This window comes from Thamnophis sirtalis, unplaced genomic scaffold (genome assembly GCF_051295495.1).
Source record: "Thamnophis sirtalis isolate CommonGarterSnake01/CBP01778 unplaced genomic scaffold, rThaSir2_p1.2 scaffold_3, whole genome shotgun sequence".
NCBI classification, from domain to species: domain Eukaryota; kingdom Metazoa; phylum Chordata; class Lepidosauria; order Squamata; family Natricidae; genus Thamnophis; species Thamnophis sirtalis.
Window position 1 is genome coordinate 68,707,698 of NW_028261383.1, and position 14,747 is coordinate 68,722,444.

Genomic DNA, 14,747 nt, shown 5'->3' on the forward strand with positions numbered 1-14,747 from the left:
CAAACTGATTAGATCAGGGGTGTCAAACTTACATTGTCATGGTGGTGTCACATGACGTATTGGGACTTTTTTCCCTTTCACTAAACTGGTTGTGACTGTAACCAGTGCATGATGTATCCAGGAGTTTGACAGCCCTGCTTTAGATAATATTTTAACAAAACTGTAGCCCTTAAAAGTAGCTGTTTAGTGATCTGTATAGTCCTATTCAGATTATTGTTTACACACAGACACACACACACACACACACACACACACACACACACATAACAATAATCTGAATAGGACTATACAATTTTCTATGGATTACACACATACACACGTATATATGTAACAATCATCTGAATAGGATAAGTCCTATTATATGATCTAGACAGCTTGTTGCCACAACTAGAAAAAAATTACATTACTTATGTGAAACCATATTAGAACTTAGATTTCAAGATCAGCCATTTTTACTTACTTGGATATTAGTATACATATAATTTTTTAATGTTTTATTTATTTTATTTATAATACTTTTCATCTCCATCAAACAGTGTGTGAACGGTACAATTATTTAAGAATTCATAGTCCCCATATTTGTTGTTATATTCATTACAATAACATTTATAATACAACTATATATCAAGGTAATTACAATAATACATAATATCATCATAAACTTCTCTCCAGGAAAACATTTTCTCTTCTTATATGTCCTCCTTCCTAACTTCTGTTTCTATTCTCTAGCCATTGATAAAATGCATCCCACGTCAAAAAATATTCAGTTTCTTCTCTGTCCTTAATAATAAGTGTTAATCTATCCATTTCTGTGCATTCCATTATTTTCTGAATTACCCTCGTCTGACGAGATCTCCTCACTCTTCCACTGTTGCGTAAATAAAATACCAGCCGCAGTCAGTACATGTAAAATCAAATATATAGTCTTTTTCTCATACTTTTTGATAGAATGCCAAGCAGGAATGCCTCTGGTCTCAGTTCAATATGCATCTTTGTCATTTTTTCCAACCAGATATGTAATATACATATAATATCTAACCACCGTATTCTCTAAGTATATAAGGATGTTTGCAGGCTTGACACCAAGTGATTCTTGATGACTTCAGGACTGCAGACTTCATTGACAGCAATAGAAAAGTGATTTGTCTGTAAACTGGTAAAAAAAATGCTGGCACAAATTTTATTGCTCTTATTGTTGAGTTCTTTTTGGCTTCAGTAACAAGGCCAAAAAAAAATGACCTTGTCTCTGACAAGATAAGGAAAGCAACTATGGTTCTTCTTGCATTAGTTTCCCTTTCTAAGGAGCATAACCTGCGCAGGAAGAACAATCCACAGTCACCCTCCCTTATGTGAACTGGGGTGGCCTGGATCTGGCAGGTAGAGGTGAATGCTTGGAAAGTTGGGTGTAGCCATCTGTCACATTGACCCACTAATAATTTAAAGTTATAAAAGTTACATAATCAATCTATCCTTCAGCCAAAGCCAAAATCATTATGTGGGATATTACTTAGGGAAGGGATGTGTCTGCAACAGCCTAAATTTAGGCCCTGTGTTATTATCATCACCATCATCATTATGATCGGTCATACAGTCATCTGGGGGTTTAGACTGGATTTGGCATTTTATTCACCTACCAGGTCTTTCCCAAGGACATAGGATAGGCAAACGTTGTTGTTTAATACAATTAAAGGTATTGTCACAGGATCTAAGCTGTTTTAAAAAGTTGCCTTTTGCAACTGACTGGTTGGGATTTTGTTAATGCCAGTGGTGTGCAATTGGTTGGTCCAGAAATTTTGGGATTGCACCCAAGGCATCTATTATTATTAGAACTATCTTTGCCTTCATTTGCAACAGTCATTTTACTTCTACTTGCAGGTCGTTGTATTTTATGATTTTTTTTTCTCTCTCTCTCTCTTCTGCTGTCTTCAGGTACTGCCACTTCAGGTACTAATCAGACTTGTTTTTCTTATTAACAATTGCTAAATCTGGGGTGCTATGTGGCAGGTGCTTGCCTGTTTGAATTTTAAAGTCCCATAATACTTCTTCATTTTCTATTACTTTGTCTATTTTTTGGTCCCACCAGTTCTTGCTTGTAGGCAAATAGTATTTGTTGCAGATATTCCACTGCACCATCATTGCTAGTTGGATATGCAGTTGTAATCTTCTTGCAGCAGCTAACCAGGCGGTCCACTGACTTCAGCTTCTTTGCAGAAACAGCATTTTCCATCTGTTGTTATTACATGCATTTGTTCTTAAGGCTTAGTTTCAATTAGCCCTCCTGTCCCTTTTTTAAACTTTCTGTACTTAGTCATTTCCAGGTCTTTGTTGTTATCTGCTTTGCCGGTAATTTTTTTTAATGTACTGACCATGTAATATTTTGCCTTTCCATGTCTCTTTTCCGGGCATTTCTTCTTTCTTAGTAGTAGTAGAACTATATTTTTAATCTCGTCTTTTAAATATATATCTCAAGGTAGCAAACATACTGCAAACAGTACTCCTGCTTCATATTTTCCTCAAAACAATCCTGTGAAGTGGGTTGGACCAAGAGAGAGAGAGTAGTGGGCCTAGCCACTCAGTCATTATTAACTTAATCATTGACAAAGCATTCTAGGCCTAATCCAGAACAGAAATTAAGTGAGGACAAACTTTAAAACTGCATCTGCTAAAGAAGATTTTTTAACTTCATATACCTGGGTAATTTGGGGATGTGCTAAAGCCAAAACAATGAGGTCACGTCCTTTGGAAGGTCTACTGCACAGGTGTCAAACTCGTGCTGTCACATTGTTATCATGTGACATATTGTGACATTTCCCACCTTTGCAGAGCTGGGCCGGCCATAGCCTGTGTGTGACACATCTGTCCCTTGGACTGCTAGTTTGATACCCCTGGACTGAGACATGTTTGTGCTTAAGTTAGGAGGACATTAATATGAGCAATTCAGCTTGACAACTGTATTCATATTCAAATAAAATGCAGAGATTCCATTTAACAGCACCAGAAACAGTAATGTCCATAATCTTGATGATACCAACAACAGTCTGCAAGCAAATGCCATGATTATGTTCTTGTATTGCTGTGTCAAGGATTTAAATGTCAACATGTGTGTGATGGTGTCATTATGTAGTTGTCACCATTGCTGAGGATCCTTGGACCCTCCCCCTCTGCAGACCCCCCATGTTAAGAGTTATTGGAAAATCTATTAATATGGCAACATACTTACAGATCTAAGGCAGGAATAAACTCAAAGGATCTGCATTTTAAAGCAGCATAGTAACTCTGAACAAGGCAACCACCCTATCACACAAGGAATGAATATGAACGGTGGTAATTACAAATAAAGCCACCTTGATCCGATATAATACACCTATATATAGAAGAGTCATAATGTGCCTGGGGTAGAACAGGAGGTGGCCATCACGCCTTGCTGGCAATTTTTTAAAGCGTTCCTGTGAAAGGCAAGAATGGTGAACTCACAGCTTTGGCCCTGCACGAGTCCTTGGCTGCATTGCTAATGTTACCCTCCCGAAAAATTAAGGAAAGCTAACAATCGGAAGCGGAGGGGGACGGCGACAGGGGCGGGGGTCTGTACTACCGCGAGAGTTAACGTATGGCCACAACTGTGAATTAAAGCAAAGCAGCAAAGTGACACGTGGTACTTTCAAAAACTTTTGAGCAGGGATGGCGGGAGGGGAGGGGCTATGCTGAAAGTAGCGGTTTCTGACAAAGCTACAGGGGGCTTCGTTTAAAAAAAATATTTTTATGGGTTCAGGAGAAATTGCAGAACGCCAAATACCGGAACGCCTAAGACCGGAACTGCTACTTCCTCGGATCAACTCTCAGACTCGCTTCTACTTTCATTAACAATTAGAAAAAAAAAGGAGGCGGAGTCGCACTTTCGTTTGTAGGGAGAGAAACCTCCAAACTTTGCCCTAGAAGTTTATTCCCCCCCCTCCGCAAAAGTGACTCGCTCCCTCTTTTTAATTCAATTCTGTTTCAAAATCACGAGGGGGGGAGGAGAAGGGAGGGGAGGTAAGGATGGAGAGTATTTCTGGTTTGTTCTCTCAAATTTCTTTATCCAACGTGGGTAAGCTGGAAGGATGAAGAGGAAGCGGGCTTTTAAATAAAGGTATCTCAAGGGCTTAAATGTTTTAAAACAGAGCGCGTTGTCCAACCTTTCGATCTTCCGCTTTATTACATCAGCTGATGCATCGATTTCTTCGCCATCTACATAATTTCCACCCGTCCCTCTTAGGGGACGGGGAAGAGTTTTAAGGACCAGGCTCTCAACTGCAGACACCACTTTTGAAGTCGCGGCAATATTTCTCTTCCTTTCAATGAAGCTTCTTCCCTCCCTCCTTCCTCTCCCCCCACCCGCTCTTCTCCCAAGAATGCTTGGCTAAATCGTTTGTAATTTTTTTAAAATTTTCCCTCTTTCAGCCGCTTCGCTTTAGCACGCCTCCCTGTTTATTTTCCAGCTTTGAGAGTGGTTGTCTTCCTGTTCCCCACCACCGCCACCCTTTTTAATATTTTGCACGGTGCCAAGCTTGGGAGTTTTCGCATATTCGCCTCCCCTTTTCTGCAGCCTCCCTCCCCAGCCCCATCAGAGGAAATATTACAATGTTGCAAGCTGACGTAAGGACATTACAAGGAAAGGGCTACATTTCGGAATGTTTATGAAAAGCTTCGGTACTGTACTGTCACCAGGGGGCATGCAATAGAATGCATTTCGTCCAACATTTGGGATAATGATCATTTAGAAAGCACTACGACCAAAACAAAAAGAAAAGCAAGAAAACGGGGGGAAAAAAGAGCGAGTGAGCTTCCAGCGAGCTTTGGAACCGGCGCCAGGCAGAGGAGCCATGCAGTCAAACTTTCGGGAAGCCTTGGATATTTTTTCTGACATTGCAGCTCGCCCTTGAGGATCGCTTACTGAATTCTCCGGATTTTGTTTTGCTTCTTTTTTTCCCCTCCCTCCTCCCTCCACCTCTCCCGCCGTCTCCAGGCCCGGTTGATTCGCTTTGCCCGTGGCGGCAAAGGAGGAGAGAATCGAGCGAGCTCCCCAACAGCGAGGAAGCCGCAGCAAAACGCCCTGCCTTGCCTGCTTGCCCGCCTCTCTCCGCTGGCTGGCTGGCTGGCTGACTCTCCCGCACGGCTCGCTTGCCTTGGGATCCAGTGTTGTTTTGAAGGGAGCTAACATGGCGACGGTGCCCGTCTATTGCATCTGTAGGCTGCCCTACGACGTAACCCGCTTCATGATCGAGTGCGACGCCTGCAAGGACTGGTTTCACGGCAGGTAACACAAAGCGATCGGGCCTTCCTCTCCCCCCCCCCCTCCGCTCTAGGGCAGAGATCCCCCCTTCCTATCGCTCGGGGCCTTTTCGTCTCTTTGGCTCGCCAGGGCAGCAGCGGCGAGAGCGAGCGGGAGAGCGAGAGAGAGCGAGAGAGAGAGCGATGGTGGGCTACTGGCTGCTGCTTCTGCTCTGTGCAGTTTTCCAACAGGCCTTTTTGGAGAAGAGGAGGAGGAGGAGGAGCCACTCTCTCGTTTCCCTCTCTTGTATTTTTTTGTGTGCGTGTGTGGTTTTGTTTTTGTTTCGTAAATTGTCGAGCCCGGGCATACACAATGGACTCTCCCCCCCCCCCCCACTCCCGGGGCTCTGGTGTCAAGGGGCTGCGGGTAGCGGTGGCGGCGGAGAGAGCTATTGTCCTTTACTCGGGGAGGGACGGCGGGCGGGCGGGTGGACTGGCTGACTGACTTGCTTGTGCTAAAGGGTGTTTCTCCCTTTTTAAATTTTTGGAAATTATTATTTTATTAGCTCCCGGTTTCTGGCTCGCTGCCTCTCCGCCCCTCCCCCGATCAGGATCTTATTGGGTGGATCCTATGGGGAGGGAGGGTTAAGGATTTAAGGTTAGATGCTTCCCCCCCTTCACTTTCTCCAGAGAAGGCATGGAGAGAGCAGAACCGGAGGCGGGGGGGGGGGAGTGGGGGAAGGTTGAGCAAAGCGGTTCCACAATGTCTGACTAAGAGAGAAAAGCCAGCGAGCCAGTCCCGGGAAGGATCCCTACGGAGCAAGCGGGAATCGCAAGGACCTGGTCAGCCGAGGCGGCTCTTGGGGAGCCCGCGCTCCGGCGGTCACTTGCTTCGCGCTTCCTGAGGGAAGGGGACGACTGAGTGTGTCTGTGTGTGTGGGGTGGTGGTGGAGGTTCCTCGCCTGCTGGACGCCGCGATTTGGCCGAGCAGCGCGCGGGCCCCGAATGGCAGCTCGGAGCGAGGGAGCGGAGAGCCAGGGTTTTCCCTAGAATTGCGGCCACGGAGGGCATTCCTCGCTTCGCTGGCTGCTGAAGCCCGGTCGCTAACGCTGTTTCGCCTAGGCTGGACTCTGGTATGGAGCGAGCCAGTCCACTCCTCCAAATAGCGGAGCCAGAGTCCCCGGCCAGAGTCCCCCCGAAAGGTGGGCGGAGGAGAGCGCAAGAAAGGCGAGACCCCTTTTTGGTCTTCCTGAGGTAGCGCTGTTTTGTGGAAGCCAGCCCCGCACCCCCCACGGTTGCCACGTCCACCTCTGACACTTTCTCCGTGCCCCCTTTTTTTGTTTCTGTTCCCGAAATGAGATGCAAGGGATGGTGTGGATTCTTTGACCCAGTCCGAGGAGACAGCTGGGCAGCTTAATTCCCTGACGCTCCCTGGTCAATGCTTGGGCTGCCGTCTCCTGGGCGGCAGGCTGTTTTAATTCGCCTTGTCCACCGTCAGCAGTGGAATCCGAGACAATGTACGCGGCAGGGGCTTGGAAACTCCCTCGGCCACCCGCTCGTCTCCTTGCTCTTGATTAGTATTTTATTTGTGCAGGAGGGGTCCCCGCCTCCCCCTCTCCGCCCGCGTCTTTGTCAGGCTTCCTTGGTGCTTTAATTATCACTTCACCTCGCCCGCGTCTCTGCCTTGTTTGCAGGGACTCTCTGGATATGATCTGACTGATCAACCTGATCTTTGTGCCTCGCGGTGGCGGGGTTGTGTTGCATGCGGAAGGCAGACGCGTCGCTCATTTTAAAATAAATAAATAAATATGGATCTGCAGGAAGAAGGGGAAGGGACTTCATTCAGCTGGATTTCCTAGGAGTTCGGTCTTAGCTCGTTTGCAATAGATACGTCTTGTGGAAACTAAGGCACCTCTGATGGATGCTGGTCACACTGAAACGACTCGGTTCTGCTGTCTTAAATTTAAGCTCCCGTCTGAGGCTCTTGGTCGGCTCTCGACTTGGTCGGCTTCTGTCCTGATGCCAGTCGGCAGGAGTTTAAAGGACTTCGGTGTTTTGTTTTGAGTGTGTTTAAGGCGGGTGTCTCCGATGCATAATCTTCATATGATTCGCCGCTGAACTTCATTACAACTTGCACAGGGTCTCTCGCCTTTCTTGACAGCAGCGGGCAAGGGATCAAAAGCAGGTTGACCTTCGGGAAACTCAATTTCGAGGGCAAGAATGATTTCCTCCCCTCGGAGGAATAGACAAGGTAGCTTTAATTAAGTAATGAGGATGATAGGGTCGCTTTGCTTATGTTGGGTGCTTTTTCAGTACTTTATTTACTTTGGGGTTTGCCCATTGAACTGGGCATTATGAATTGTGAAAAAAAACACATTAAAATAACGAAGTCTCTGTCATCCTAAAACTGGGAAAATTGGGTATAATCTGATTGGTGGTTATAATTCATTGTGTTTGATGCACAGAATAAAGTTGTACTTATCCCTTCAAAATCATCCAGCTTTAAAGAGTTGTGGCAATAAGTACTTGTATACAATCCATAATACTGTCTTGAACTCTTTGGGGAAGAGAATGGTACTCTCTCTTACACACACCATGGGTTGCTAAGGAATAATAGTTTTTAAAAAATCTCCCAGAAGACTAAAGGACATTTCAGTACTTAATGCTGAAATGGTAAATAATTTTGTATACTATAAAAAACTTTCTTCAAATAAGATTGGTAATAACTCAGTCCAATCCATTAATTTCAGTAGGCTAAGACAGTATTATTTCTGCTTTGAACCAAACTTCTTAAAATTAGTTTACAAAGGAGAGAGTACAAGCAGATCTTGTCTTGAAATCTTTAGTGCCACATATGTAAGTATCTGCACAACTATCTATAATTCAAAGTGTATGCTGTGATTAAAAATAGGGTATTGTTAGCCTAGCATATATATTTTCCCCTTTAAAAAATTAAATTGATTTCACTATAATTTCCCTTTATGCCATCCATGAATTCAAATTGACAACTGACTATTAAAAATACAATAACATTTTAAAGAAAATAGTTCTGTATTTAATACTCATGAACTTTTTGCCTCTATTTAGTTACAACTGAGCTCTATAGAGGAATATAATAAAGATGAGTGGCTATTTAGGAATACACACACAGTTGTAAATTGAAAGCCTTAAACAATGAAGCAAGGCTTATGTTCACTCCTTACTATGTACATGATGCAATATGTGAATGCTGTATATTTTTTCAGTTCAAAGGATTAAAAGTTGAATAATTCACCTAGAAAATTTAAGCATCCATATTTATTTACATTACTTATATTTGATTTTAGAGAAGAGAGAGTAGATTCATTGTATTGGAAGTCTCATTACCTATTAGCTACCTTTTGCAATAAAAACAGCTGTTAAACAAAAAGATGTGAAGAATGAATCTAAACAAGACTTTTGTGAAATAACTTTGCTGAGTAATTGAAAAGTGGGTAGCATTCAGAACAAATGTACAAAAACACATACATAATATTGTGTAATGACAACATTGTGTTGCCATTATCATTTAAAAGAAGAGCCTCTCAAAAGGATACTCATATACACAGGAAGGGGAAAGTTCAAAAGAGAGAATAAAAAAAGTACTGCAATGAAGTTTTCTTCTGGAAAATAGGATGATTTTCATTAGCAGAAATTTCATTATATACAAAATCACAGTAGCTACTTGATGTATGACCAATTTAACTGAAAAATAAAAAACTTATTTGGAAGGTCTCTTAATGATACATTTTTAAAATGTGCTACAGGTAAATCCAGCATTATGTTTATATTAATTCTGAAAGTATTGTTTTTTTGTATGTATTTATGAACTTTTTTGGGGAGGATTGATGTTCCCAAGAAATATGCACTGGAAGTTTAAATCCAACTCATCTGCGAGCTACATGTTGGAGGAGACTGATTTACTTCTTGCATTGTATCTAATTTTTCAGTTTTGATGACTATGGTACTCTGGCATAAGATAATTTTTTTAAAGATTTGAAGTGTGAAGTTTTAATGGATTTCATCAGAATACTAGACCAATAATCATGCCATTTTGGGAACTGATCAGTTCTCAATTTATCTGGAGACGACTAAGCTATATTTTAAATTAATTATGGTTGTTTTCATACCTCACACCAATGGTTTCTTAAGTTTTGGTTTAGCAAGATGTGTATTGATTTAGCTATTGTTTACATATAGCTTGATTCTACCTTTGTGTATTCATACTCAATAGAATATACTTTTCAGTTGAAGTGTATAGGATTATATCTTTAAGCATAAATCAATGTTATCACATCAGGTGTGAATCTGGTTTCAAAAATAATACAATATTATTTGTCAAAATGATGCAATCATTAATTATATTCTTTATATAATGTCAAAACATTATTTGTTACCTAGTGTCTTGATATTCTAGATGGCAGGTAGTTCAACTATACAAAATAGGAATAGGCAATCTCATTAAGGAATTACTTTGAAGTTACAGGTGTCATTGTAAATTGTGGTTTGGGCACTTTTTTCAGCTTTAGCTCACATTGCAATTGTGAGCTTATTTGGGCATATGCCTAATTATAACTGCTGATATTTAAGCATCCTTTGTCTGGATTATTGCAATCTATTAACTATGTGGCGGCCTTTGGCCCCGAATAAATCAGCCCAAGTTAGGATAGTGAGATTATTGCTTTCAGATTTAGATAAATTATTCAGTTATATTACGCAAACCTTTTAGTGTCTTTACTGTTTTAATTGTTAAAACTCTGGAGGTTGTTTAGCTTCCAATGCATGTTGAGATCACAGTTAACATCAAGCAGAACCTATGTTCCATAGCTGAACACATGTCGCCTAATGTAAGACAACCAAGTGATGTAATTTGTGTCATAATCTCATTGTGAAAATGGTACACATTATATAATTTGCATCAGTTGCATCACGACAATACCCATACAACTTAAATAATTTGTGATCATGAGAAATGTGAAGTCATTGTAAATTGTGGCTCATGTGCTATGTAAAAAGCACCTGAAATCCCCACGATGATCCTTCACAACTTAAAAGATTCTGCCAAATGACATGGATTGTTGCTAAAGCGAAGGCTTTTGCACTGATGACACAGCCGTCTTTAGAATGGCAGTTGGTCTTACCTGAACTGCTATTTTCGGGGATGGGACAGGAGGTTCCAGTGGATGGTATTAACACGCCCAATTGGCCACGAGACTGGGATGAAGCTGAAGCCACGTCTCTGTGCTCCACCCTTGACTTCCTGTTTCATCAAAGCGAGGTCCCCTGAGACCTGAAAACAAGGCACAAAGGAGAACTCCCTCCAACCCAGCTAAACTAATTACCTTAGGGCGGGAACTTGTGCCTCCTGTCCCAGCCCCGAAAATAGCAGTTTAGGTAAAACCAACTGCCATTTTTCGGAGCGAGGGACAGGAGGCTCCAGTGGATGGGACCTAGCAAAGCTAAGTCCCATGGGCGGGAAAACTGATCTGCGATGACCTGCTGTAGCACTCTACGCCCGTTAGCCACATCAGCCGATGTGAACGCATCCAACCTGTAATGACGAATAAACGGCAATGGTGAAGCCCACATTGCTGCTCTGCAAATGTCATCTATCGGAGCCTGTGAGGTCTAAGCTGCCGAGGTGACAGCACTCCTCGTTGAATGTGCCATAATACAGTCAATTTCTGGTCCTTGTATGCCAGGGCAATGGCTAAATGGATCCACCGACTATTGGTGGAAGACATAACCCTTTTACCTAGTGATGAAGGTTGGAAAGACAAAAACAGTGCCTCTGACCTCCAGAAGGAGGCTGGCCGCTTCAAATATATATGCAGGGCCCGCCGAACATCCAACTGCTGTTCACGTTCCCTAACTGGATCCAGACAGAAGTGCCACTGCTGTTCACGTTCTCTAACTGGATCCAGACAGAAGTCCGGCAGTACAACCTCCTGGGAATGATGGAAAATAGAATTTACCTTTGGCATAAAAACCACATCTAATCGCAACACAACCCTGTTGCTGTGAAACATGCACAAATCCTCCCTGGAGGAAAGCGCCCCCAACTCTGACACTCATCTAGTCGACGTGATGGCCACTAAAAACACCACCTTAAGGGTTAGGAGATTCAAGCTAATCATCCTCAATGGCTCAAAGGGTTCAGCCATGAGGTCCTGCAACACAGTAGGGAGGTTCCATGTGGGGAACCTATGGACCACTGGAGGTTGAAAGTTGGAGACCCCCTTAAGAAACTTTTTAACAATGGGTAATTGGGTGAGGGAAATGGGGCCTCGCCTGGAAGAACTGTAGCAAGCACAGCAAGCTACCTACGCACGGTGCCCAGGGAGAACCCCTTATCCAACCTGTCCTGAACAAAGTCCAGGATCTGTGGAACAGAGGCTCTGGTGGGCACTAGGGAAGCCTGGCACCAGTCCACGAAGGAAGCTCCAGGTGGAGTCATAGATCCTCCTAGTGGATTGTATGTGTGAAGCCTCTATGGTTCTGATCACTCGTAATGACAAGTGAGTTTCCCTCAGATGTTGCCGCTCAATCTCCACATGGCTAGCTGTAGCTAGTGTGGCTCTGGGTGAACTAACCTCCCCTGGCACAGCTCTATTTCCCCCTCTGGAATCCGCCATGGATGCCTGACCGACAAAGCATGAGATCTGCAAACCAGGCCCTCCGCGGCCAATGCAGTGCCACCAGGATCAGCTCTGCCTGTTCCCTGACTATCTTCCGAATTACCCCGGGAATGAGGGGGAGGGGAGGAAAAGCGTACAACAGCCCGTCTGGCCACCTCGTGCGAAGGGTGTTGACTCCCTCCGTCCCCCAAGTTGGGAACCGAGAAAAGAACCAGGGAAGCTGAGCATTGTCTGGAGTGGTGAAGAGGTCCACCACCGGTTGTCTGAACCTCCGGCAGATGCTCTGAAACAGCTCCTGGAATAGGCCCCATTCTCCATTGTCCACTGTCTCTCAACTCAACCAGTCAGCCTGATGGCTGTCAACCCCCATGATGTGCTCTGTTCAGATTGACCGCAGGGAAACCCGAATGGGAAACCCCCTCAAGTATGCCGCCACTACTGCCAGCACCTTGGTGAGAGACCTGGGTGCAAAAAACAACTCAAATGGCAGGGCCCTATATTGGTAATGGCGCCCCAGGAAGGAGAACCGGAGGAAACGCCTGTGATCCGGGAGAATGGGGATATGGAGATAAGCCTCTGTAAGATTTGTAGAAGTCATGTAATCCCCCTCCCGAATACCTGCCAGAATGGACTTAAGGGAGGCCATCTTGAACTTGCGGTAAACCAAATACTGGTTCAGCAGCTTCAAGTCGAGGATAGCTCTCCAACCCCTTGAACAATTGGCCATCTTGAACTTGCGGTAAACCAAATACTGGTTCAGCAGCTTCAAGTCGAGGATAGCTCTCCAACCCCTTGAACAATTGGGTACAAGAAACAGATTTGAATAGAACCCCCGACCCACCTGGTCCGTAGGGACCGGTTCCACTGCAGCGATGTCAAGCAGATGTTTAATAGCGTGATGCATCAATCTGCGTTTTTCTATGCATTGGGCCGGGGAAAACGAATGGAAGAAATTAAGAGGAATGGAAAGGAACTCTAAAGGAAGGCCATGGATGACCGTACTGAGTACCCAGGAATCTGTTGAAATTTCCACCCAGGTCTCGGAGAAGAGAGCCAGGCGACCACCAATGAGTGGGGTCGGGACTGACCTATTTATAGTACTCACCCTCCTTGCAAAGCCTCCAAATTTCCCTCTTCAGCTGCACAGGAAATGGAGAGAATAAGCCAGGGCAAATAGAAGGCTGTTTCCTTTCCATCTAGGCAGCCCCCTATGTCAACACTGAGTATGGTGTTCTTTAGGGACAGCTGCTGAGGCTTGCCTTGGCTCTGGACACCCACGTGCCTTCCCGCAGCTCCATAGCTCCAAAAACCTCCCAAAAAACTCTTTGCGCCATTTCCAGCGCTCCGGAGCCACCACGGCTTGAATCCAGCTGCCGAAGACTTCAGCCAGCATAACTGAGTGACGGGAGGCCATGGGGCTGGAAATCCCAAACCCGCAATCCTCCCGATCGCCAGGGGCTGGGGACCAGTGCCATGTGCTCAGTGGAGTCCAAAATGGCCACCGCAATGCAGATTGAGCCTTCCCAGCCCCCAGCAATTCAAATCAACCTCCCTGGTGGCTAGGAAGGAAACTTACTGGCCCTAGCAGGGATATATTTTCCAGAGGCTGCAGAGGCAAGGAGGGTCCAGTAGAGATAAAATTTGCAGGAGAAAAATTAAATAGGTCTCGTTTTTTGGCTGGACTGAGATGAAACTGGAAGGAAAGCACAGTGAAGCACAGAGGCGTGGCTTCAGCTTTATCCAGGTCTCATGGCCAATCAGGAGTGTTAATACCATCCACTGGAGCTTCCTGTCCCTCGCTCTGGAAAGCTATACTGGTATCAAAATGTCATGGTACAAATGAAGCAGATTATATACAGAATTATGTAATTCAGATCATTTGTTCAGTGTCATGATACATGTGATGTAACTTGCTTCACAGTGAATTAATTCTGAATTACATAATCTGCTTAATTTGTACCATGACCTTTTGATACTAGTATAGCTTCTAAGTGAGGGACGTGGTGGCTCAGTGGCTAAGATGCTGAACTTGTCGATCAGAAAGGTCGGGAGTTTGGCGGTTCGAATTCCTAGTGTCACGTAACAGAGTGATCTCCCATTGTCCCAGCTTCTGCCAACTTAGCAGTTCAAAAGTATGTAAAAATCCAAGTAGAAAAATAGGGACCACCTTGGTGGGAAGGTAACAGGGTTCCATGTGCCTTTGACATTTAGTCATGCCGGCCACATGACCATGGAGATGTCTTCGGATAGTGCTGGCTCTTCGGCTTTGAAACGGAGATGAGCACCACTCTCTACAGTTGGGAATGACTAGCACATATGTGTGAGGGAAACCTTTACCCTTACTATAGCTTCTAAAGACTGTACCCTGACTATTGTACCCTCACTATGAAATGATCACATCAGAGAAATTGCTTGGTGGTGGGTTTTTTTCTGCTTGTTAAATATGTTTTCTTTTGACAATTACTTAATTTTTAAAAGTGCTTATACTTTCTCATTTTGCATGCTATATTTTTATTTTAATTTCAATTGTATTTTTCTTAGTTTGTTAGTGCTATATTTATATTTATGTTCACTTATTAGAATTTTAGACTGAATATGCCCTGGTCTTAAAAACTGTGTATTATTTATGAGAAATATTTCATATAATAAGAATGGGAGAAAGAATCCAATAATGTATTTTTTTTGAGCAACAGTCTTTTATAAATTCTAATCAGCATAATTGTAAAGTAATTAATATTCAGACTTTCAAAAGAAATAAAATATCTTGAGCCATTTTGGTAAGATTTATGTAGTTTTTACTCATACTTTGTTCAATGTAATAACATTCTCTTCTCGTGTTGAATG

General features: G+C 43.6%; 1 protein-coding gene across 2 annotated transcripts in view; it reads left to right on the forward strand.

Moving 5' to 3' along the window:
• Nucleotides 1-4,625: 4,625 nt before the first annotated feature.
• Nucleotides 4,626-14,747, forward strand: part of PHF2 (PHD finger protein 2) — a 152,425-nt gene continuing 142,303 nt past the window's right edge. The window contains exon 1 of one of the 2 annotated variants that reach the window (XM_014073612.2): nt 4,626-5,293. In XM_014073612.2, coding sequence (XP_013929087.1) covers nt 5,196-5,293 — 98 coding nt within the window. In that variant the 5' untranslated portion in view covers nt 4,626-5,195. The remainder of the gene's footprint in view (nt 5,294-14,747) is intronic. The other variant, XM_087709079.1, reaches the window with a different exon arrangement.